The sequence below is a fragment of the Onychostruthus taczanowskii genome, unplaced genomic scaffold (genome assembly GCF_017590055.1).
Source record: "Onychostruthus taczanowskii isolate IOZ18803 unplaced genomic scaffold, ASM1759005v1 scaffold29, whole genome shotgun sequence".
Taxonomy (NCBI): Eukaryota; Metazoa; Chordata; class Aves; order Passeriformes; family Passeridae; genus Onychostruthus; species Onychostruthus taczanowskii.
The window spans coordinates 6,444,517-6,471,581 of NW_024500239.1; the positions used below are offsets into that span (position 1 = coordinate 6,444,517).

Genomic DNA, 27,065 nt, shown 5'->3' on the forward strand with positions numbered 1-27,065 from the left:
CTAAAGCTGAGCTGGGCTTGCCCATTCTGCTGAAGGGCACTTCAGCTTTTACCTGAGAAAGCCAAGGCCTTGTCAAAATCCAGGTTGTGTTTCAAATTGAGCCCTTCCACTCTGATCATCTGCATCTGTGCTTTTAACCATTTGGTGCTCAACTTCCCACTCCCTTTAACACTTCTCACAGCTTTTCCAGGAGAAGTTGTCAAAAATATTAGTGTTTTCCCCTTAGGGAACAAAACCATGCCAAACTGTTTTCCATTGAACTTGAGTCCATTTCTGAGCCACTGTGTGTGTAAGAGTTACTGGATGCCTGTGACATTTTAGGAACTTATATTCATTTCAGTCAATGTAAATATTTTGATAGCTGAAGTATGTGTTTGGGAACTCATTACAAGATTCCTGTATCTTGGTAGTGCAATTATTTTAATAATATAAAATTTGGGAGGGATTAATCTTTTAGATGCTGAAAGGAAATAAACCCTGGTGTTCTCAGTAAATGCTCCAACCAGTCTCATAGGCAAAACTTTTATTTCATCTGAAAGAATTATTTATATCTTACAATTCTTCTGAGTAACGTGCCTAGCAACTTAATTGCTAGTTTCGTTACTCACATGCTGATGTGTCTTTGCATATGTAAATAACCCACCTATTTTAAAATATCATAGCTTAAATAACAGTCTCCCACATCTAGTGTGTACACAATGATTTCCAATTGCTTCCACAAGGATGCAAGGGGGAAGAATAGTTGTTGTAGTAGACATTTCATAAAATGAGTGCGCACCAAGCTGAATTTGTATAAGCTGGGGCAGGAATTCAGTCTTATGAATTTAGATTGTCCTGGCATTATTCCAGCTTGGGGGGAGAGGATGGAGTCCACACCATCGCTGATGTGGCTGTTGTCCTTTAAATGCACGAGGTCTCACAGCATACAGCAGGAAAGCAGAGAGCGCATTTGAAGATGATACAAAGGATCAACCAGTTTCTAATTAAGAACACTTTTTTTCTTAGTATCTTCCTTTAAATGTAAAAATAAATATCAAAGGAATGAACAGCCTCACTATGAAGTTGTTACAAGCTCATTAACTGTGTTTACATCCAAAGTAGATGCGTTGAAAGGAAAGGGCTTTTTGCCTGTCAGAAGCAAATGAGTTGAATTACTCAGGTCATGTTTTGCACTCCAGCTGATTTTACCAGTGCAGGCACCGAGGCTTTAACACGTGCAGTTTTGACAATGTCTGCAATTGCTTGTGAAAACTATTCTTGCACACATTGTTTCCCTGAATCTCAGACCTACTTAAAATAGACATAATGCTCTGGTTGATAGCAATTTCAGTATTTTAAAAGTAATAAGGAAGCACTGCTTAGAAGAAGTTATTTGTGCTGTAACTAACAGTTGCTTACAATGTCGCTAGGCACAAAACCCCATCATCTGTCATTAGCAGACAGTGATTTCCAGTGATGGTATCAAAGTACTGGTTATTGAAAGGGAGCTCTTTCTGTAGTACACTTCCCTGGACCATGTTCCCTGCTAGGGAGCCTTATCTCAATACTCACTTCACTGTGCACCTAAGAAAACAAGCAGAGCTCAGGATGAATTGACCAATCTAAAAACTTTAAAAAGCTGCTTCCCAACCTCAATTTCTGTTCCCCCAGACAGTAGCAGCAGTAGTGTGGGAAGTGTCCTGAAAGGATGGAGGTAGGACCATGTTCAGAACAGTAAATCATGTGACAATTGTACAATTATATAACAATAACAACACAGTAACACTTTCGCATTTAACAATTGAAGCTCCAGAAGCAAAAGGCTTCTTAAGGAGGGTAAGATAACAGGTGTCCACTATAAAAAGCAAGCAAAAGCACTGCCAGCATTTCACCCCTTACAGGCTCCACAGCATGTCCTAAAATCTTGAAGAGGCTGAGCAGCTACACTGCAGTGTGGGTGGAAGCAGAAGTTTTGGCACTGGAGAGTAATGCAAGAGTGCAGCTGCCCAAACAAGGGTGGTTTACACCGTGAGCTCTATCAGGCTGACATTTCTGACCCTGTCCCCACCCCGGGGGCTGCCAGCTGGCACTGCCAGCATGAAGGGACCTCGCTGTTTCTCTGCTGGCCTGGCAGCCCGTGGAGGGAGTGGGCCTGGCTGCAGCACTGCCTTCCAGAGAAGCTGCTCTCTCCCACCAGGGCGCTCTGGGCTCCAGGAGAAGCAAAGGCAACATCTTGCAGTAAGTGCTGCTTCAAAAATGTGAGGCTTCAGGTTCAGAATGCCAGAGCTTAGCTCTTCATCCTGTATAGTGTTCTCAGGACAAGCCAAGGAGCTGAACAGCTGTGGAAAATTACTACCCTCCAGTAGCAGTGCTGCAGGGTTGCTGCTTAGACTGTTCAATTGAAAACTACACTTTGAGCAAGGTGGGGAGTTTACAAATTAACTGCCTTGCCTGGAAAGGGGAGAAGCTGCTTCCAGTGCTGATGTGATATATACATAACTTTTTTCCACTTTGCTCAGTAAACAGTCACACCTTTTCTTATGACAGCACATGCTTCCCTGTGTATTATTAAACAGACATAGTCAGTCATATCCTGGGGAATAACAGGATGAATTTGGAATCCAGATAAATTAAGGTAAATTTAAAATACTATGAGCATGAAAGAATGATGTCATTTATTTCCTTTTCTTTGGAGCACTACAATAAAAGCTCCAGCTTCTCATGGCATTCATGGGAAAGCACTAGAATTTTCCAAGTATCTCTTTGTATTGTCTGCAAGACACTTTGTGCAAATTTGGCATGAAGCACCTGTCACCCATTATTACAGCTGTGACTATACCTTACCTAAGAATTATGTAATTAAAAGTTATCCCTATAATTTTCAAAGGACTGATGTCACCGTGTCTGAAAAGAGAACTTCTGACACGACTCTTTCTGCCCTCCCAAGGAACAGAACTGTCATCAAAATTCACACAATTCAGCCTTGTATATAAAGCATAAGGCTGCAAGTCTGTCATTAGCTCAGCTACTACGCTGTTATTCCTGGCCATAATGAATCCATACTTCAGCTGGATTTTTTGGCACTTTGGTGAGAAAGCTCTGGACAGCTGGAAGAGACCTGCTCTATCATTTTTTGTTTTTTTCTTTGTATCAATTTTCCACCTGTGAAGCCCAAAATCCCACCACCAAGCGCAGCTGCAATTCCTGCTACTTTGAAGCCTGCAAGGAGACCAATAGGACCCCCCACCACTCCACCAATGACTGCACCTGCCACAGGCAGAGCTGCCAGCTTGTATTTTGCAGCCTGTAAAGAAAAAAAAAAATAGTTAGAATACTTGCCTGTGGCGATGTGCATTTTCCCCTCACTGCTCTTGGCAATGACTTGAATGCTCAGTGATAAATAAACTTTACAAATTAGTATTTAAAAAAAGTATGACAGAACATGCTAACACCAATTCAAAATCCTGTCTTGTGTATGCAGTTGTGAACCGAGTCCTTTCACGTGGTTCTAGCTGCTGTGTACATTGGGTGTTACCTGGTCACCATCCTTAAATCAAATCAGAATCTGAGAAAATGCTCAGACTTTTCAGTGATGGGCCTGACTGCAGCTTTGGGGTTTATTTAGCAATTGACATGGAACAGGATGGCACTGACAGGTTATCATCAACCTCTTGTTTAATGTTTATGTGATTCTTGTGAGCCACTGACTGCACTTGACTTTGCAGGTAAAACAAAGTAACCATCAGAACAGGGTTTAAAAAGGCCCCCCCAGAATTAAATAATTGTATTTTCTAGCAGCCTGGACGCGATAGAAAATTACAAGAGAGATTGATTTTTTTTTTTTCCCTACTACCTGTGGGTCATTTCTTCTTTATTTCCTTAATTGCTGGTTCCCTCAGCATTAAAGACGGCAGATCAATGGGGTTAATACAGAGGGTGGCTGGGAGGCAGGGCACCATTGATTCACCAGCAGGAGCAGATCCCTACCTTCCCCAAGTTTTTGGTTCCCTCTTCAACATTCGCAGCAGCAGTGTTGACATGGTCTTCAATCCTGTCAATCTTCTCCTGCTGGGCCTAGATGCAAAGGAATTATGAGTGAGGGAACCTGCTGGGAAGCAGCAGTGAGCCAATACACACCATTTTAATGCCTGTAATCAGGGCCCCACAGCAGCTTTCATCTGCACCCGGCAGCCTTAGTGGTGCTCCATGATTAGCATCTGCTAAACTCTGCTCAAGCTACAGACTAACTTCAAGAAAATCTAAACTATTGAGTAATAATATGGGGTGGATATTAGACAATGTCTTGCTGCAGTTGAACAAAATGATTTCTAAATCTTTTCTATAGATAGACAAATTCACAGTCCAAAAGGAAAAATAATGTAAAGTAGCCTGTTTTCTTTCCTGCTGAGTCTCAGTTTCAAAAAAAATTCTATAAAGGGCATTTATAAGATCAGTACTAACTCCAACATACAAAGCTGCATCAAGAAATCTAAGAAGTATTTAATTACAACATTACAGAACAATGACTTCAGAAATAGTGACAGCACGGAAAATATACTTGATGTTGCTGTGTATTTTACTGTTTGATTTTACAAAAACATTCCATCCTTTCTCCAAATGCAGTCAGTCAGGTTCCCCTGCAGTCTCAACCAGGGAACACTGGAGCAGAAGATAAAGGGGTCTGTGGGTTTGTTTGTTCTTGTTCTAATCTGAGCAGTACGCAGGCTGTTTCATGCCACAAAATAATGAGATGGCTAATGTTCAGCTTAAAGTAAAAGGCATTCTGAACTTTTTGACTCTTTCTAAGTCAGAAACTGCTGAGTACACCAGCTCTGGTATTCATCCACAACGCAGTCCACCCACCTTAAATGCTTGCTATTATATCTAATGATGGTTAAGTGCAAAATCCAGTAAGTCCTGGGAACAGGACCTCTTCCTTTAATTGAATGAACATTTTTGCAGTCCCTCTAGTCTAATGGTTCTTACTTGGGTTTTTTTGTATAGATGAAGCAGCACATACTCAGCAGAAAAGATAAAAGCTAGGTTATTTATCTCTACTAACCCAGTAGCAAGGAGATTAAAGAACTCTCCTAGGAGAAGAGAGAATTGCATTCAAATTCCCTATGGCACAGGAAGAACTAAACATTGGGAACAGACATTTTGGCAATGCGGTGAGAGCGGAGAAAGGGCATAATAACAGCATTTTTCTAGCACTCCTGATTAAGTGAGAAGAGATACCTGACAAACACACACCCTGTGCAGTAAGAACTGTCACCACCATTACAATTTGAAATTGTAAAAACTAATAGGACCTAGGTAGAATTCTGCAACCAACACAGCAGAGGTTCTGCTAAGGTTCAGCTTGTGGCCACGTGTGCTGGCCAAAACATTGTAGCTGCTCCAGTGACAAGAATTTGGGAGCAACTCCCAGCACTGGTGCTGAAAGAGGAGACTGCTGCCTCCTCAAAGTGCCACCTTGGCAGAGCCTGAATCACAGAAGAGATACATCCTCAGCTTTTTTTTATCCCCACCCAACCCCACCTAGGAGTTACCCATGCACCCCGTTTTTGTAGGAGACTCTGTAGGACAGAAAGCAGAATTAATACTTACACAGACTAAGAGAGAAAACTCAGTCACCAACTGGCTGAGCTCAACCAAGTCCTGCAAATACAAAAAAAAAAGTTACTCTGTGACAGTTGCTAGAACAAAGAGCACCAACATGGCAGGGAGGGAGTTCCAACATACCCCTTCTAAACTTTCCCAGGACTCAGCTGCATTTTCTTCCTGAGGTATTTCCGGAAGGCGGGAGTAGATCTGGATCAAACTTTGGGAGCCATCCTTCACTTCTGTGTTATATAAAGTTTCTGAATGAGAAACATGATGTTTATAAACAAATGCACTGAACCAGGAGGCAGGTGGTGTGCAGAGTTTCTCACTCCTGAAGTTTCTCAAGGGTAATCTGACATTTAACCTAATTCTAGCCAAGCAACAGCCCCAAAAATGATCATATAGGGAGATGCCTTACATCACTACACAGTTTCTTAAAAGGATGTTATTGACAAAGAAATAGATTCATTTCTATCAGCACATTTTCACAACCACTCCTGAAATGGTACTAAATTATACTCCTGAATTCAAGGTCATTTAATTCATTTTGTATCGACCAGGCTGAGAAAACAGCTTGGGACAAAAACTTTTCATTTACGTACGACACATAAAAACGCTGTGCTCCCAAAACTGGACAGACAGTTACTCATTTTATGATTGATTATCATGCAACCAGTTTGATTTTCAGCCATTGAGAATTAAAAGATGCTGGAGGAAAAAGCTTTTAAAGCAAAAGCAGTGAAACCCAAGTAATGGGGTGCCCAGCATTCCATGCTGGATCATTTGGGTAAACGGTACAGTGAGGATGGCAGACATTTGCAGCTCAGTGCTGTACACAAGATATTCTGAAGTATATTCCTCCCTAAATCACCTGGACTGAATGCAGAAGACATTAGGACAAAGTATGGTGTTAAAAACGGGGAATGACAGACAGTGAGTGGCACTGGGGAGAGCAGATACAATGAACAGGCTCACACACCCCTCCTCCAGTCAGAGCCCACTCCAGAGCCACTGCAGATGCCATGGACATGCCTGTAATTGTGGACAACAAATTGAGTGGCAATAAAGAAAAATAACAAACCAGTTTGGCTTGTCAATACAAGGATTGAGGAAGAGCTTGCGAGTCTGAAAGGCAGACTGGAGAAGGTGTATATGTAAACACAGCGCAAAGATCATCTCAATTCAAACAACTTCAACTTCTGAAGGGAGATCGCTCCTTCAGCAGGACACTGGTGTTTCCTTCCTTGGGAAGGCAGTCCCAAGAGAAAGCTTATTATGGGGAAGGCTGGTTAGATCCATCTAACAATACTAAAGTGTAAATATTGTATTAAAATCTTTAGATACAATGATTGTGCCAAGGTACGATAATAATATTATATAACTGTTACAACAACAGAGATGTCCAATGGAAAACAAATAAATATAATCATATTAATAAAAAATCAGTGCATGCTTATTCATGGAATTAATTTAAGATAAAATAAAAATGAGAACATTTTCATAACATTTGTCCATTTCTCAACATTTTTATCTCAATATCTCAAAATAGATGAAGGACCCAATCTTCCTACTCTCAGCTCAGTAGAAGTCTAACATGAATGAAATTGATACTTAGACAGAATTACTAAGTAAGCAGAGTAACAAGAATGCACTAAGGAATTTGAGGGCTTAACTTGGGCTTGTTTTTCTTTTTAAGTATTTCTACCCCTTTTCCTTTAAGAATCCTCACATGGAAGGCACTTCACTTTCTATAATCATCACCTGTTCTTCCAGAACATATTTTTGATTAACAACCTCAGATTAATTAAGGTTGTCTACTCAGTTCTAAAATATTCCTTTCCCCTTTTCAATGTAATTAACTATATATCCAAATGTGTGCATTTTTTGAGAAAACTGTTCTGCCACATACTCTGACATTTATCACAGATTTCGAGGATTTTATTTCATTTCAATCCTCCACAATCCTATTTAACAAATCAAGTTTCTTCTGCCCAGAGAGGTGTACTCTTCCCTAATCAACCACATGCATGCTAAGGTTAAAATTAAAGTATTCATAATTCAAAAGCAAAATAAAAATCTCACTAAGCAAAGCTGCCTCCTCCCAAGACCTTGCTCTGCTCTGCTCCTAACAATCTATGCCAACCTACTGCAGAAAAGGATATCCTTGAAAGTGTTGTAAAACCATGGTTTTGCATGACACACATTCCAGAGAAATAAAACTGTAAGTAGGTTACATGTTTTCATTTCGTAGTAACTAAAAATCAGAGAGAAAAAATTCCTCACAAAAATTCTTAATTCACTTTAAAAAAATTAAGGTAAAGAAGAGGAAGGGTAAGAGGTGGTCACATTTGGGCTGAAAGTATGAGTAAGAAATTTACATTCACTACTTCACTTTTTATCAGTCTAACCAATTTTAATAGAATTGAGAATGGAAGTGACTTTGCCAGTTCATTTATACAGCATCTCCACAGAAATACAATAATACAAAACACCTCTGCAGATTTCACAGAGGAGCTTTACACCTCATTACACTCGAGATAAAAATCTAATGCTCTGGAAGATCCAATATGTTGCTTAAAAGATTTTAGTAATTTTAAGAGTGGAGTCTCACCTTTTGTTAGTATTTGTTTAATATGCAATTAAATTCCATTTCTATTGGCCCTCAGTTGAGGATGGTGAATGGGGGAAGGGACTGTATCATATCACTGACATGCCTTCTAAATGGGAGATTTGAATTTGTAAACTCCTTCCTTCTCTACCAGATGGGAAGCAACATGCTACAAAGAACGGGCACGTATTGAACTTCCTTTGATTAAGATCAACAGCCAAGATTTGCTTTCAGGACTGCAGCCTCTAAGCACAAAAGAATAGGCAATACACTGTGTCTGGGTTAGCAATTCAACAGGACTGCTTGCACAGGCAGGCAAACTTGAAAAAAACCTGTTTAATTGTATTTAGTTGTCTGCCTGTCTGTTTCACTTTAAACGGGGTGAATTATTTCCACGTTCCTGAGCAGACTTGCAGATGCCTGTCATTCCAATAATATTTTTTCCGTTCTTCTCATCTCCATCATTCTAATAAATTTATTTGTCCTTCTGAAATGCTGTTATACTCAATGTCCTCTGTAGTTCAAAGGTATTTCAGATTTCAGAAACAGTCCTCCTCTTTGAAATTAAACTCTAGTTCCCATTTGCTACTTATGTAATTGTGTGAAAAAGAGAAGCAGTAAGCCAGGACAAAGCCTTTCCAATCAAATACTGGAATGTACTGAAAACAGCTGCAGAAAGTCACCAACAGAAGAGGTATCTTAAATTTAGTTTTGATCATAAAAAGAGAAAAGCGCCCAAAGAGACTGAAAGTAATGGCTAATATATATGAAGGGAATCACTGAATACTGAAGACAATGAGCTCTTCACAAAAGAGATGTCAACAAACTGGGTAAAATAATTAATAGGAATTATGTGGCAGAAGTTCCTAAAAGATAAAGGACTGCAGAACTGCTAGCAGACACTATAAAACAGGCTGTACTGAAGATGACATCAAATTGTCCTGATACAGAGGAAGATGTTTATTGCTTCAGCAAGAGCTCTTCAGTGCCCTGGATGTCAAGAATTTGATACACAATATGAGTACAAATTAAAATATAAACATGGAAAGTTAACGTCGGGAAGACCAGGACATAAATACATTGCAACTACCAAGAGGCATAAATGGCAGCAAGGAAGTTCCTGTGAATGTTTTTGCAGTTAGAGAAGACCAACGATGTGGAAGTGCATTGTCAGATAAAAAGGTAGCAAAGCAGGTATTTGATGCAATTAACTTAAATAAGAAAGAAAGAGAGAGGTTGAAACAGAGAACAGGTTAAAAATATTTGGATGAGCTAGGCCTATTTAGGGTCTGAAGGTTTGATGAAATTCACTCTAGAGCATTTTTAACAAACAGCCTTTGAAATTTCAAGCATATTTTTGAGAACTTGAATAAGGTGGTCCTAGAGGACTGTAAGAGAAGAGACTTTGAAATCCACGAAGACATTAGAACAAACTACTGAACAACTAACTACAACATGTTGAAGGTGTTGAAGAGGTCGAGATTTTTATGTCAGAAGCCAATTCAGTCTATTCTGCTGGCCTTGTAAGAGAGAAGTTTTTTACAGTGGGGGTGCTGAGGCACTGGCACAGGCTGCCCAGAGAAGCTGTGGATGCCCTCATGCCTGGAAGAGTTCAAGACCAAGTTGGATCTGAGCAGCCTGGTCTGGTGAAGGTGTCCCTGTCCATGGCAGGAAGCTTGGATCTAGATGATGGCCCAAGGATCCCTTCTAACCCAAAGGGTTCTGTGACTGTATCTGATTTATCTTCATGTTCACAAGGTTTTCTGATACTACTGCACACAACATTCTGAAAGTAAGCCTGGTTGTCAATTCTCCGTTTCTCCCTGTCAACCACGAGGCTCACTGGCCTGTTAATCACACTTGAAGTTCTTGTAGTTCTGCATGCAGCAACGGGAATGGTCATGAAATCAAATCTGACAGCAGGTTCTTCTACAGTGCTACTGACTGAGAATGCTCTTTTGATTTTAGGACACATGAAATGCTCAAATCATTTTAAGTAATACTGCTACTGCAGCAATCAAACTAATTACAGATATGGGAAAGGTTTAATCCTGATGGAACCAACCTTCTCACAGATCATCAGGAGAGAGCACTAGCCAGCACCAGGGCATAACAGAGACTTCTGAAGACAGAATGGTAGAACAAAGATTGAAAGACATTTTATACAGAAAGGAGGGAAGACCAGCAAACATATCTGATTTCTACCATGTCACAGTGTATTTCCAAAATCTTTTCTTTAAATGGATTACACTCCTTTCTTGTGAGTTACTGAGTTAAAATGCTACAGGAAGAGATGTTCTTCTTTACCTAGGAACTTGCTTCTCTTTTCCATATATTTCATCAATGCTGTATTACGCTGTTTGTCATGTTAAAATCTTCCTGGTATTTCTTCACTAATTCAATTAAAATGGCCAAAATTATTACTTGCACATGATCAAGTGATTTGCAGGGGGGACAAAAGAAGCCAAAACCATAAAATATACCTTGAAACATAAATGTAAGTATTCTTCCTGTGAACAGTCCACTATTTCAAGATCCAAGGGTACAGGACCTTTGTCATGGAAAGCCATAGATATTTAATTTTTAAGATATTTAAGCATTTTCTGCTTATCAAAATTCAGTCACAGGGCATGGCAAAAGTGTGGTGTAGGGAAAGAAATCTACTTCTTCATTAACAATACTCTTCAACTGAAATCTTATTCGTTTACTTCATTAATATCTGGTCAGAGAAATTGCATACTGGATACAATGACAGAGATAGAATAAATACAGAAATTAAATTCTACTACCTTGTCCTAGAGTTGCAGATCTGGTTAAAGAGGCATCCTCCTGTCCTTTGAGTTGCCTTTTAAGTTCTTCTGCAGATTCAGAATGCAGCTGCAGGAAGTCCTTAATGGCAAGCGAAGCTTCCTCTTTAATGGGATTTATCATTCTCTGCAGAAGTGGGATGTCTTCCTGGCGCACTCGCAAGCAGAGCTTCTCCATCTCTCGCATATTGGCACGGAGCTGCTGCAAGGGTATTACGAGTTATTTTGTAGCTTACTGTGTGAGAACGCCAGACACCTCCAGTGCCTGGGAAGCACCTAACATCTTCGTGATCAAGGGAGAAACATTTTTAAACCCATCACCACCACTATTTTGATTTTTCTGGCTGTGGTTTTGTACTTTATCCACTTCTCCACATCAGTTTGCTTTATTTTGGGTTTCAGTTAAAGTATTTAACTAATTAATTCATTGTGTAATCGCTGAAGTTATTTCTGTTTCTCTAGTAAATCTAGGTCTTTGCCAAAATATTTACACAAGTTGCAATAATACCCAAGTAAAGTAAATGACTGCTTCTCAAAATTTGTTTTTTTAAATAATAAAAAGTGACTGCGGTGATCACAGGACCTCAGGACACAGTCATTCATAACCCCCAACTACCCCAAAACTTTCACTTTATGAAGACAACTTCAGGGACAAAGGAGAAGGATTACTTTTTTTTTTTTAATTTTTTTTCAGATGAACAACAAATATATTTTTTTCATTGGAACATCAAGTTTAATAAAACATGTAAATACTTCTTTAGTTAGAAGACTTCTGAGGAGATATAAACTGTTCACAACTAGTAAGAAGAGTATGTGCACAGGCATTTCAAATGAGATAAATTTCTTTCTGCATTAAAAATAAAGGGGCTTTTCCTTGCCTGGTCTTTAAAAATGCACACAAATTTTCTTGTCCTACAAATGAAAATAAGAAATTTACAGTTTAAATTACACCACTTACTGGTTTAGGTCAGAGTTTTATCTAATTATAAAAAAAAAAGACTAATAAAAATATATTCTCTGCATTACTTTACAGTGATATAATAAATTCTACACTTTGTCACATTATTTACCGATTAATTTGAATACTTGTCTCACAATAGAACAAGAGAATGGATTGACACCAATGAGTGGTTAGAAATAGAAAGGTTTTCTTCCAGAATACAAACCAGGTACAGGTAATGCCTTAGAAAGGTAAAACTGACTATCTGGAAAAGCAAGATCTAAATGGAACTAATTTTATTTATATATACTAGTGGAATTAATTGCTTTTAGCATTTATGAAAAAAATAGTAGAAAATGTAATTAGAGAAGAAGGAAGGAAATTATTCAACAACATGTTGAAGTAACATTGCACAAACTTCCAAAGAAAGAACTATTGATTTGTTAAAATCATGTGTCAAATTACTAAGATTTGATTAGATTATACTGTATGCTTAAATTAAGAATACTATTAGCCAAATTAGGCTGCATTATTCAAGACTAACCTCAGGTAAAACCACTGATTGACGATTTAAAGAAAGAGAGATACAAAAAAACCCCAGCTGTTGAAGATACTGAGCTGAATTAGAAACATGGTAGCCAGTAACTTCCCCCATCCATCTCTCATCTCAGTCTACCTCCTGCTTCCTGGTATCTTCCCCCCAATGGTGTGCCCCTATGCACCCAGAAAAGGAGAATGTCACCACTTTCATACTGCACCATGTGCCAAAATTCTTGCTTTACAGAATCTTGGAATTTCATTTAAGTAACAAAATGGGACTATCTAAACACAATGCTCAATCGTCTAATTTCTAGAACTATATGCAAGGAGCTGAGGTAATGATAATGCAGTTTTATTTCAGTAAAAAAAAAAATAAAATATTACCATTATCCTGTCTTTGGCAAACATGGAGACCAAAGAAAGGAAAAAAGACATATCACACAAACAAAAACTAGTGCAAAAACAGTGACAACAGTGAGTTTGGGGTGAGATAACAATGGCTTCATAGCAGCTGCTTTTTCTTTGAAACAAAAAGGAGAATTTTGCAGTTGAAATTGAGTTAAAATGTAGTTCTACTTGGGATCTGTATCACTGCAGCTGCTGCTGGGGCACATTACAAGTTTGTGCAGTGACCAACACAACACAACTGGCTGATGGGAGTTTGCACAGATCCTGAAGAGAAGCTTAAAGAGGTATGAAGTGCTCATCCTAAGGAATGGCTAAACCAGATCCTCACTTCCACTGCTCATTATTACCTTGCTAATCAAAGAGAAATATTTCTGAGCAAGAAGATGGAGGAATCAGATGATGATATTAGCCTGTTTAGTGAAATTTAATTTTAGTAGCTCTTCCTTTGTGGTTTTGAAGGGAGGATTTGTGCTCCACTTACTGTCAATTAAATAGAAGGTGAATGGATTCAGCCTAGCAGGAAAGTTCAGACCTGCTGTGAGGAGACACATCCTAGGAGCTCACCAGGGTGTAACATCACAAATGTTATGGATATGCAAATGACTGTGACTTCTTCTCATAATAATTTTAATGCCACTTAGTCTAATTTCTAGGTAGAGCATGAAAGTGTATCATTCTCATCCCAACTGTTTGCACTTTTAAAACCAAGATTATTTAGTGAGGAAGGTAATACAAAATTCTCTTTTCATTTGCGGAGACTCCTGAGTTTCATACTCTCCAAATTCAACCCAAAAGACAAAGAATTTTTCTTTATTAACAATTGCAATTTTGGTCCATTAACTTCCAAAATCAAACAGCAATCTTTGTTTCAAATGGCCTTCTCACAAAAACTAGGAAAATAGAACTGGTGAAAACCTTGGGAAGTCATCCCTTCAGTGCATGATCCCCTGTCCCTATATTATTTCTGTCAGTTTTTTATCTAATCTGGTCTTAAAAGGACATCTGCATGAAGAGCTACAATGTCCTTCATACCTCACTGCCAGAATTCAGTATACTATAGCATTTCCTTATGTCTAACAGAAATCCCTCTGGCCTCAGTTTGAACCAGGTATTTCTAATCCTCTCTGTACAAAACAGGGAAAGACAAATCCTGCCCTCTTTGCAACCATCCTCTCCACGTTTGCAGACAGACAGCACGATGCTGTTGGACGCTCTTTGGGCAAAATAAGTAATTTGTTGATCTTTACCAGAAGTCCTGTTTTCTCAATTTCTGACTGCATTCACTGGTTTCTCCTATTCACTTCATGCCTTCCTTGGAAGTGTGTTGCCCCAACTGGACAGACTATTCTACCTGGGATCCTACTACTGCTGACTGAAGAGATTGTAGGAGAGACCACAATGACTGCTCTCCTGTTCACATATCCCACCAAGTTGTCCGGCTTTTTGGACCACACAATCAGTTCACTTCTACTCTGTGTCCCTCAAGTCTTAGAAAATTCTTGGCCTAGGTCAAAGGAACTCTGAGTTTAAGGATATCTTTACCCTGCAGATGGCCACAGGCTGCAATAATGACCTGATTTTACATGATCCTTCACCGATACCACAAAGAATCTCCTGCAGATATAAAGTTTTCTACACTACTCCTCATGCCCTCACAGCATATCTACACAATATGCCAGAGAGGTACCTGAGGATCACTTCAGAAATGTTACAGAAGAACTGAGCCATACAAGACCTTGGGCCAACAACCTGAGCTTTGAAGATTTATGCAAAAAAAGAGGTGATCAGAAACCACCTTTAACTTGTAAAACATTTTCAGCTGAACTAGAAGCCATAAAAGTGAACAAGAAAAAATAGATTAACATTTTTCAAGCAGCTTTCCAGGTTAGAGTAATACAGTGGAGAGACTATGTCAGCCTAAGTATGTTTTGCAGAACAGAGTCTCTTTCTGTGGGCTGAATACTAAGACTAAAGCCAGACTGTTCATCCACTGCATTTTTTTTTTTTGTTTAATATCTTATTTCCTCTCTAGTAATTGCAGCATTTTCCTTCCTCTCACCACCAAAATGATCAGGGCAGTCCTTAGATGTTACAACAAAATATTGCCATTTCACTGAAATTAGCTTAAACCTTGCAGTAATTAACTAATTGCATCGTACTGTCAGCATGTATGTGGACAAAGCCTAAAAAACTGCAAATTCATTCAGGTTCAAACATTTTAAGAAGTCTATGGACTGTCCCTAAAAATGAAAATATACAAAAGCACATTCAGAAAAACTAATGCATGATACACTAGAGCTATTTTCTCAATATTTTTTAAAGGGTCTCTTTATGCCCTGTGCAAGATTTACCTGTTTTCTTCACCTTCCTTTATAGAAGTTTTTAATGTGTCACCCAGTCACTTGAAAGCAGAGCAACAGATTTACACTCATCTATACTTCTATTATAATTTTGACCATCATCAAAATTACAACAGAAGTAATTATTCTGGGTAAACTGAAAATTCAGAAAAATAGCTAATTATGTGCACATGGATTAAATGCAGAATGGCTGTGCATATATTTGTCTAAAACCTGTGGCGGTTGCCTTGGGTCAATATTGACTTGGGGATTCCTAATGTATTTTTACAACATCTAATTTTGAGAGCAAAGTGTGTGCTGCAGAGAACATTTGGTATCACAATAATTAATCTGATTTCTTTGCAAACAAACAGATCACAAGTCCATCAGTAAACATTTAAACAGCTTACGGCAAACACATTCTACATGTCATATAATTTATTATCAAGTACTCCAGACTCCTAACTATTTAATTAAAACAAAGAGCCAGTCTGCTCTTCTTGCATGGACCCAGATACTTATTCTGCTCTCTGGCTATCAGAATGTGAACCGCTTTAATGCATCTAGATCTGTATCCAGAGCTAGAAGCAATAAATTGCTAAAGAAAATTTACTTTGACTGAAAGTAAAAACAGCAAGTTTTAGATTCAAGACAAATATAAATGTTTCTAGAGAAATATAAGCAGTTTTCTTATTAACTTAAAATATCTAAAAATAACATCTTCAACACAATTTTTTTCTCTAATTACTGATAGATTTTTGTCTTGCTAAAGAAATGATACTGGTAATTTAAAGTTACAAGAGAAGCTTTTCCCACAACTCAGATGTGAAAACAGATTAGAGAACAGACATAAGCAAACACATGCTTACACCACAACTGTTAAAATGCCATTGTTTTAACAGAACTTCCACCTTTGAAAGCCTCTTTGAATATGAAGAAACAACTTGTATTAAAATTTCAAAAGTACTTGGTGAAAAATCAAAATACACACTGAAACGTCCAATGAGCAGGAATATTAATTGGATTTCACGTGTCACTTCATATCGTCTACCCTAAACAAAAAGCTCACTATTCCTTAGAAAAGACATGCAACTCCAGCTCTGCCTACCATCTAATTCTGTTGTTTGATCAGGATTAAGTTCTTCTTTCTGAGATGAGCTGGTTTTGGTGGTGGGGTTTTTTTTAATTTTTATTCTGTTGTAATTTCACACAAGAGTCAGTAAGACACTGAAACAAACACGGGAATTCACAGTATTAGAATTGTGAGCCGTGGTTTATGACTACGCCACCCGTGCTGGCAAATCCTGCTTGTCTACGTGCACTGTAGGTCATTTACAGTAGCAAAGACAGCTCCCTCCTCTGAACAACACCTATGAAAGCAACACAAGCTGCCTCTCCTGGCCAACACACGTCTGTCCCCAGGACACTGGCAGTGCAGCTGTTACAGCCACCAGATGCTACATCTGTCTCAGCAAACTTTGTGCTTCAGATGTGGCCCTTGTGTTCTTCTGTACTGATAATCTACTTTGCCTGTGTGCTACTTAGCTGATGTTTGGCTGAGTTTCTGCACCATTTTGATCAAGACATAGGTATTTCTAGAAACAGTGTATGGTTCCCTATGGATGACTATAGGTGAAGTCACTGACATGATGCCCGTGCTGACAAATGTGCTGGTATTTCCTCCTTTGATGATATCATGTACCTAACAATAGATGTGCACACCAAACTAGTAGTCCAGATGTTCTCTATGTCTGAAATCATGCTTTAAAATTAGCAGTATCCCTTATTGCAAGAGCTGCTTTCTAATTTATTAATGTAAGAGGATAGTTTGCAAAAGACCAGTCTCCAAACTTTTGCTTTTTCAAGAACATAGAAACACTTCCGACTGCATTTGCCTCATAGGACACAATTAGGAAATCCCTAACTTTTAAACGAAGTAAAGCAAAACTGTGTGCTTGCTTGTCAAACCCACCAGCCAAGTATAAGTCCCTCTGAAGGTCCATCCCTGAGGTGACCAGAACTGTGTCTGTAATTCAACCCCATCAGCAGCACAGCCATTTTCATATCCTTACCTGAACCGTTCGTCCTGCATTGATGTGCTCTTCGTGCAATCTGTCCCAGAGCCTGCATCTCTGATACTAAAACAGAGGAAAAAGACTCCTTAGAATTGCTATTTTTAGCAACTGGCTATGCAGAGAAAAAAGCCACCTTTGGTAAACGATCACTTTAATTTTCCAAAACTGAAAGTAAAGAAGTTGAATCATAAATAGTCCCATTGCAAAATTAGAGAGGTAATAGCAATGTATTTTGTGAAAGATTTTGTACAATGTATTTTACTGAATTACAGACAGCCAGGGTTTTAATATCAGTTTTTAACATCCAAGTGATATTGCATCCTGACACTGCTGTGGCATATATCACTTGGTGGGCAGTAGAACAAATGGCAGAAGGAGAATGGAGTGGAATAGTGGATAAACAGTTCTGGTCATATTGGACAATGAGGTATCTGATACTATTGACAAAGAAAATGGCATTCATTACACAATGCTGCTGTCTACATTCACACTGAACATTTATATATAGTAACAAACACAGCTACAAGAACCATCAGGCCAGAACTGGCACCTCCATGAGGCTCCACTAACTTCAGTGGGAAACTATCCATACAGTACTTCCCATGGGACAGAGACCAGACTAACAATTACAATAGCAGAGAGCAAGTTTGGCAAAAGAACTGCACACTATCACATACCAACCTTTTCATCAATCAAAGCAAGCAGTGCCTGCTACAGGCAGTTGACACAAATAATATAGAGACTTTAGCATGAAAAAGAGTAGTAAATTAAGAAAAGTCGAAGCTGTGATTCCTGGAATGTGTGCTGAAAATATCAAAGAATATATTTACAACATTAGTCAATATTAAAATATTTATTTAATTGTTTAGATAACAAGGCAAATATTTACCATGATTTTTAAGGTATTTTTATGTCAAGTTTAATTCCTCAATTTCTTAATAAGCTTTCTTATCAATAAAAAATTTTATCTACAGCCTCTATCTTTCCATAACTGTTTTAATAACTTTAGATCCCACAGCAATAAGTTACTCAGATTCCTAAAATACAAGGAGAAATCTAAAGTTACTACTTATTTTCAGAGCAAAAAGTTCTTTCATGTTAGGACTTTGTAGTGCTATGGAGGATAAAAGGTTTAGTGTTCAACAAAGTCAGATTAACGTCATTCTTCTAGGAAACTGAATAATAATAACCTCTGAATAAATTGCTATGCCATTAAAATTACTGCCAGTGCTCTTTAAAATAAAATGGACAGAAAGCCCTGTATCAACAGTAGATCTTCCAATTTAGTCACCCCTCAAAGACTACTGAAACAGGAATTTCTGAGGTTTTAGGGAAAAATCACCTATTTGATTTCAGCTGACTGTAATACATTGTCCAAACAACTAATAATAAAAAATCCTGTTATCCAGTTAAGAAAAATTCCTCAGGAAGCCTTTACTGCTTTTCATAATTTCTTCTAGAGATCTTCAGCACATTCATCTGCTTAATATATTGTTTATTACTTTGCTTCGAAATTCAGAATATGCAAGTGACGAGCCCAAAGAATCCAATGACTTAAACACACGGACATGGTCAGAGAATTCCTCCTTGTTGACTTCTGTTTGTCATGCAACACAAAGTAGGCCATGCTCCTGGACAGCATTCACCCTGGGGGCCTCAAGGATAGTAAAGCTTGAGAAGAGATGGTATTGACATTATTTGTTGTGGAAGCTGGAGGAGAGAAGGTGCGTGGAGATCTCACTGCAATCCTCCAGTATCTGAAGGGGGCCTACCAGAAAGCCAGAGAAGGAAACTTCATCCGGAGCTCTGGTGACAGGACAAGGAGCAATGGGTACAAATTGCAAGAGGGGAAATTTAGGTCAGAGATTAGGAAGGAATTTTTTACTCTGAGAGTGGTGAGACACAGGTTGGCCAAGGAGGTAGTGGATGCTCCATCCCCAGCACTTCAAAGCCAGTTTGGGTAAGACCTTGAGCCTAGTGGAAGGTGCTCCTACCCATGGGACTAGATGATCTCTAAGGTCCATTCCAACCCTTTAACATTCTATGATGTTTTCCTGAACAAGTACATGTAAAACTCAGGGAGGTCCAGGAAGTAAAAACATCTATGGAATCCTAACCTCTTATGTTAGGTACAGAGGAGAGCCACAAAAATGGTACAAAGGCTGGAACAGCTCTCCTTTGAAGAAAGGCTGAGAAAGTTGGTGTTGTTCAGTTTGGAGGAGAGAAGGCTCTTGAGAGACCCTACTGCAGCCTTTCCATAAAGAAAGAGGGCTTAGGAGAAAGACGAAGACTTTTTATTAAGGCCTGCAGTGACTGCAAAAGGGGCAATGCTTTTAAATGTTTAGAGGGTAAGTTGAGAACAGACATAAGAAATATAAGAATTTTTTTTCTAATGGGGGTGGTCAGGAACTAGAACAGATTGCCCAGAGAAGTTGTGAATGTCCCAGCCCTAGGGAAGCCTAGGCTGGATGGGGCTTTGAGCAACCTGATGTAATAAAATGTGTTCCCACCCCATGGCAGGGGAGTTGGACTAAATGATCTTTAAAGATTCTCTTCCAACCCAAATCACTCTATAGGTTCCATATTTCTGTGATATTTAATCATAATTGTGCTATAGCCAAATATTTTGTATTCCACAACAAACATATAAAACATTAGGTTACTCTCAGACACTCAATCTTTTTTGCTCTATGAATATCCTCTTGAGAGCCCTCTTTAGAAAGAAACTTTCATGCTTCTGCTTTGGATCCCTTCCACCTCTCCTTGACAGTATCCAGTGGACATAGAGAGAACTCAAATGTTTGTTATAGTATCTCCTGCTAAAAGCTCTTCAATAAATGTCTTACACAAATGTCCACACATGGATAAGACTCAGATACCCTCATTTCTCATTTTGTGTCACCCTGACATATATTCCCACCACAACAATGGTTCCCCGACAAAGGTGAAAAGTGTTTCACACAACATCCTTTAAAACAGGTATAAGAAATGAAATTGAAACAATGAAATTAAATTGAAAAATGAAATTTTTTCTCTCTTGAAAGCAAGAGAGAAGAAGTGTCTTACAGCACATTTTTTTTGGAAAGGACTGTTGCATATCACCAACAAAGTCTAGGGCAGTAAGCCAAACAAAATCTCCACCTTCCTGTACTACCAAGTACGGGAAGTGTAGTGCCAATGTACTACCAAGTCAATTGCTGTTATCTAACAGAGACTTAGAGACATCTGTATCTCTTTTGGATACACATGCATTTTATTCCCTCTTGGAGTGAAAAGCCATCCAATCCATGGAATGTGCTTTAGAAAACAAGAATTTTCATGGGGAAAGCATGGAAAGAAAGAAAAAGTACAGACAACTTATCTCTTAAGGCTATAGCTTTTAAGTCTTCCAAAATTGTAATTTAAAAAGTTGGACTCTCACATAGTTGAGAAGCAATGATGATGAATCTATGGTAGCCACTTCCTCTGAAAAGGTGTATTCAAGGTCAAATTTCATTATATATTGATTTTATAGTTTCTTCAAACAGTGATTTAGGAGATTAATTGTTTGGACTATCTCTGGAACCTAAGGTTTAAATCAATATTCATGAAATGAGGTTAGAGATATTGGCTTCATCATAAGTAAATAATGTTGCTGCTCTAAGCAATTGGACATAATTAGTGATTTTTGCTTAAAAGTAGCCTGTAAAATAAACAGGATCAGATTCTATAAAATTATCCTTTTACCTCTAGGGATGTTTGGTTTGCATGGCTGAAAGTTAATTTTACAAAAACTATTGAAGAGAAAATCATCATGACAGCTCACAAAAGTACTGTAACACATTCATTATGGCTAAAATGCATGTAAAAGATATAAATGTGAATTATAATACAAATATTTCAGCCAAATTACTGCTAACATTGGTGTTTACTATAAATGTAAAGGCCTTTGTGTACACAATTACAAATACAGAACTTTCATCTTTAGCCAAATTTGAATCAAAGCATTTTGTCATCAACTTTTCATCAAAAACTCCATGTAATCTTTCACTGTGACTGCTTCTATACTGCAAAAATAACTACATTAGTAAAAAGTGAACACTAACCTTCTCAATATTTATTTGGTGTTTTCTTAACCTTTCCAAGTCTGTTGGAATTGCCACTTTAATGAATTTCTGAATTGCAGGTTCAATTCGGCGGAGTTTAACTTTCTCCTCATCTTCAGACATCCTAAAAGCAGCTTTCAAGTCAACAGTTGTCCAATATACCTTCACCAAGGTAAAAACCCCTAAAAACAAAAAAAAAAAAAGAAAGTTAAACCTGAATCACTTTTTAAAGAAATCAAAATAAGGTAAATCTGTTTTTCTGATGATCATATGCTCCCCAAAACCACAGTTAAGCAGCATTAATATCTGGATGTCTGCATTTAAATGTATTATCTCTACTTATTTGCAGGCTTTGGAAATCTTTTTTCATAAAACTTGACACTAACAAGAACAAAAAAAGCAGCTAAGTAATTAAGGCAGAGGCAAACATGTTTTACAGCATAATAATACATAAAAAGGTTTGAAAAAAACCTTCCAATTAGATGCTTTGATTGATCAGAACTCACATATTGCCAATTCACATTCAGAATCATCCTAAAATTTGTAAAACATGTCCTAAAAACACACCAGAATAAAATTAATTTTGGAATTCCATTTCCTGGAAATGTTAAGAGCTCCTGAATGAAGATTTCCACTCCAAATTGCCTATGTTCCCTACTGACAATGACTAAGGCATCACCTAACAAGGGGTATAAACAGGCTGCTGAAATATTTGCAGAACCAGTAAGTACATAAGCAGCCTGAATTCTGTTCCCTGCATAGTGTAAAACATAATTTTTGAAATTCACTTCTCTAAAAGAGAGATGTGTAGTATTGTATGTAATAGCATTTATCTACAGAGCATAGGAGTAACATAAAGGAATTCCATTATGCTGAATGCACACAAGGGGAAAAGAAGACACGTATGAGAAAGTTTTGTCACAAGTGTCAGTAAAAAGACATGTGCTACTTGGTTATATGGAAGTACCTGAAGTACATCAGCTATTGTATCAGAAAGCTTTCCTGATTTTCCTCTTTTGGTAATTAAACTGATTTAAAGTAATTAACCCAGCATATTCCTCCTGGTACAGGTCAGGCACGGCAGAACATAACAGGTGAAAAAACATCCCTGTTTTTCACATAGCCAAACATATTATCAGCAGTGAAATCAGACATCACTTTTCTCACATCTACCTACGGTGGGAAAACGCAGAGGGAGGGTGTTGGTGTTTTTCTGAGACCTGTGATTCCTGCAGGCAGAGAGAACATGGGGGCAGACACCAGCTGATGGCACTGGGTCTTTGACTGCTGCGTTCAGCCCCAGCCCTCTCGTACAGGCTGCAGGGAGCACACGAACAAACCTGCTCCAAACTCAAAGGAGCCAAGTGGGAAGCATCTTCCAGCAAGAAAGCGAAAGCATTTCTGGTATAGGGAGGAAGATGGTTGCAAATAAAACAATGCTGCATTTTTCAGAAGAACAGAATGCTAACAGGAGACCCTCCTCCTCTGATCTATGCCACTCAACAAAGAAATTGAGAACTGTGGAAAGCTGAATGTTTACTGAGAGTAGACCAAGTTAGGGGAAGTCAATCTTTAAGGTTTCAATGACACATCTTTTCTTTTTTCAGAACCTCAAAAGTAAATTATTTCATCAACTGACTTTGCAGTCATAGCCAAATCATAACCACTTCAAATTATAAAAACACACTCTCAAGTGGTCTGACCAATCCCCTTCTAACCCAAGGCATTTAATAATAACCTTCAAATAAACATGCAGTGGATGGGTGACCTCACATTTTTCAGGCTGCACAAAGTACTTTATACCTTTTGCATTGATTCGCTCTTTTCACCATTCCAAAAACGGCAGCTTAAATGCAAGATGATAAAAAATACATTCTATTATACCTTGGTCACTACAGTCCCTAACTTTTGAAAGAGGCACTCATATATCACAGTTGAATTCTATTCTGAATCTAGAATTGCCTTTTTTTTTATAATGTCCAAAAAATAAGCATCATACTCCAAACTGCAGTACTTCCTCCTCAAACAGACATTTAATTTCCTGGCAGCTTATACACTAATCCATGAGTTTATGAGCTAGAATTAATTAAAAATTGGTTCCCTAAAGATATTTAATAGCCATGTCATGCTTTTCCTTAATACAGAATCATCTTGAAGAAGTGTTGATGCAAATTCTTCAAACATGTAACACAACATGAACTCAAAGAAACACACAGCCCATTCTGTCTTAGAAAAAATACAGCAGAGATAAATTAAATTCACCATAACTTTGTCCTTATCCTTTCATGACATCTGGAGATTGATGAGAGTCAAAACTGATAGTTTAGATGACTTACAATCTGGAGCACTGTGAAAGCAGAGTTAATGTAAACAATGGCCATGTGCCTTGGGTAGATGATCTGAATTCTGAATTTTGAAGACTTGGCTGCATGCAGAGCTCTGGCTAGTCATTATCTTCTCATTAAGAATTTCCTGACAGTAAAGTAACTTCCATGACAGTGTCTACTCTTTAAGACACTGCTGCCTAAAATTCACTGTGCAGCAAGTTCTAAAAACTAAGAAAGAAATATAAAAACTCCTTACATTCTCATCAGGTCTCCTGATTTTCTCTCAAATAGTATAGCAGCTTCTGCAACAAAAATTCTAAGCCATAGATTATCAATGCCATGTCTTACTTTTTTTACATTCGTATAATATTAACATTAAATAAATAAAATTAATGTTATGAATTTCTGCTTGTTGCTGATGCAATTTCAAGGAAACCTTGCATACTTTACATGACTTGTGTTCTCCTAAGCATGACTTTAACAACTCATTTCTGAAATAATAATGCCTGTTCTTTCAGCAATCACAGAGCAACAGGACAGTTTAGGTTGGCAGGGATTTTCACATGCCATCCAGTACAAGCTGAACCAGATGTCACTGCACAGACCCTTGTCCAGTAAAGTTCTAACACCCCCATGGATGGACATTCCACACTCACTAGAGCCTTCCTTCAGTATTTGACTATTATCCAGGCTAAAAACAAACAAACAAAACAAAACAAAACCAAACCACGACCATTAAGACTTTCCTTGTAGCTAAAGCAGCTTGTGGCCACTGCTCCTCATCCCACTGTCATGCACCTCCAAGAGCAGCCTGGCTCTACAGCTTCTACCTGCAACAGCAAGATCTCCCCTTCCTTCACCTTAAGGCTGAATAAACCCATCTCTGTTTCTCCTAGAATGCCACATGCTCCAGCCCTCTAACCACCACAACACTAGGGTCCTTTCCTGTAAGGCTGCTCTCCATCAAGCCTTCCCAACTTGTTCTAGGCTTTCTTATTGACCCTGCTGGAATTTTTGAGGTTTCTGTCTGCCCATATCTCTATCCCGTCAAGTCCCTCTGAGTAGCAACCCTGTCTGGCCTATGAACCACTCCCCTCAGACAAGTGAAAAACACTGCACTCAACTTCAGCTTCTTAGGAAGGTGATTTGTCTCTGTGCTTGGATCTGAGTATCAGTGACTGAAAAAACACTAATCCAGAAGTGATCAAGACTGAGATGCAGAATAACTTTCAGTCAACTATGTAAATAGAAGAGACATATCCAAAGCAGGCTGTAGCAGCACAAGTCACATAGTTGCAGTCAACCAGAAGTAAAATTCTTCCTAGGTACGGTAACATACTTGTTACTTGTTATGAATTTCAGAAAATGCTGCTAACACACCTCAAATGTTAATACTCATGAACTTTTGTTTGTTAACACTCCCGAATTTTTGTTAAACTGCTTAGTGCTCTCCCCTGAAACCCAGTACAATACACAACAAACCTCAGGAGTTCTGCTTGCCCAGGGAAACACAATGTAATTCACTGATTTGATTTTAATTCACTCACAACACTCACAGCACTTTAGACAATCACTGCCACTAGAAAAAGTACCTCCAGCATAAATGCCTTGTTGATAAGGGCTGCAAGGCCAAAAAGTTTTTCCCTGTAAATGAAATTAACTAGAATGTAACAACATATTGCAGCTTTCTACCTAGGGTGACCTGAAACATTTCCTAGAGTGGTACTGGCCCCACAATCACAGTGACACTATTGCCCACTTGGCTGAGGCCTGCAGTTAGTGAGGAACACACTCCCCTGGTAGGCTACAGACAAACTGCACTTTGGGACTAAATTACATCTTTCACTTTTTGTCAGTAAAATGAATAAAAAAAACCAAAAACTTTGTTAGGCTGAAATAAGGCACAGTCACCAGCCCCAGCATGTTCACAAAGCAACATGAAACTGCTTAGTGAGATAAGCAGGCACACATGTGGGATCTCCCACAGAACACCCAGAATCAGCAGCTGTACATGACAGGCTATGGCTCCCAGCAGATCTGTGCTCTTGTGGATCATCTGGCAACACAGACTTGATCTAGGCAAGGCAAGGGCACAGGACTGCACTCTGTGAAATCAGAGGAGACAACAGGCATTTTGTCTTGGATTTGTATGTTTAAGTCAGCTGCAGAAGCTAATGACTAACACGTGAACACCTTTTGCACCAAGCTGAACCGGTGGAGCGAGTCTGCAGTGGGCTGACGCCTGCCATGAGAGGCCACAACAGTTCAACCTGCAATCAGTGCTCTAATACTGAATTCTCAGTATTAACAGAACTACACCTCTGGTCTCACCCCAGAACCACACAATCAACTAGGTTGGAAAAGACTTTTGGGATCATCAACTCCAACCTATCAACACCACCCTGTCAACCATGAACCAACTAAGTGAAACAGCCAGTCTTTCCCCAAATACCTCCAGGGACAGTGACTCCACCACCTTCCTGGACAGTCCACTCCAATGTCTAATTAACCTCTGTGAAGAAATTCTTCTTGACGTCCAACCTAAACCTCTCCTGGTGCAGCTTAAGACCAACAGGTTCTGGAGGCCTACTCTGCCTGTACCATGCCCTGGAAAAGCAAGGCGAGCGTGAAAAAAGGAAAAGCATAACAAATAAAGACAGCCTTCAAGTCTTACATAAAGGCTTCAAGCGGACTAAACTACTTCTTTTTCTCCTGACTTACAGTTTTAAAAGCTTGGGCAATGCCAGACTTAACAATTTGTCACGTCGCAAATAATAAGTAAGTAAGCAAACAAGACAACCCAAGCTGCTGTGACACGTTCTGTCCCGACCAGCGCCACACAACCCGACCGCGGGGAAACCTCGGGCCCAGCCGCTGCTGGGGGCATCTCCGCCTGGGCACCTCGGGCTCCCTCTCCGCCGCGGGGCGCGGCCCAGCCCCCGCCGCCACACGCACTCCGCCGCCCCCGGGCCATCCTCCACGTAGTTGTTTCCCTTCGGGAACCACCGGTCGGGGGCGGGAAGGGGACGGAGAGGAGGAGGAAGAGAAGGAGGCGGAGAAGCTGTCCTGGCCACGGAGGGGGTACCGGGAGTCTGGGATCAGGGTTTGTTTGTAAAAAAGTTAAATTTATTCTTCTAAAAGAGACACAAAGATTCCCGACAAAATTTTAACAGCTTTTCCTAGAATCATAAAATATTCTTGGTTGGAAGGGACCCACAAGGGTGATGGAGTCCAGCTCCCGCCCTGCACAGCACCATCCCCAAGAGCACCCCAAGTGCCCGAGAGCGATGTCCGGACGCTCCTGGAAGGAACTCTGTCAGTCGTGGTGCTGCGACCACTTCCCTGGGGAG

At 39.1% G+C, this 27,065-nt stretch overlaps 1 protein-coding gene across 7 annotated transcripts; it reads right to left on the bottom strand.

The window, feature by feature from the left end:
- Positions 1-511: 511 nt before the first annotated feature.
- On the bottom strand, positions 512-26,630 carry STX17 (syntaxin 17). Of its 7 annotated transcripts, none has more exons than XM_041408191.1 (9): positions 26,437-26,579; positions 26,168-26,322; positions 21,389-21,570; positions 17,301-17,366; positions 10,984-11,203; positions 5,725-5,843; positions 5,590-5,640; positions 3,967-4,053; positions 512-3,283 (listed from the first exon to the last, which is right to left on the bottom strand). In XM_041408191.1, the coding sequence occupies exons 3-9, from the start codon at positions 21,509-21,511 to the stop codon at positions 3,044-3,046; spliced, it is 906 nt and encodes a 301-aa protein (XP_041264125.1). In that variant the 5' UTR covers positions 21,512-21,570; positions 26,168-26,322; positions 26,437-26,579; the 3' UTR covers positions 512-3,043. The 7 variants fall into 7 exon arrangements, with proteins under 7 accessions (XP_041264125.1, XP_041264126.1, XP_041264128.1 ...); XM_041408192.1 differs by adding an exon at positions 23,972-24,017 and having other exon boundaries at positions 26,168-26,538; XM_041408194.1 differs by lacking the exon at positions 26,168-26,322 and having other exon boundaries at positions 26,576-26,630.
- Between the last annotated feature and the right edge of the window lie 435 nt (positions 26,631-27,065).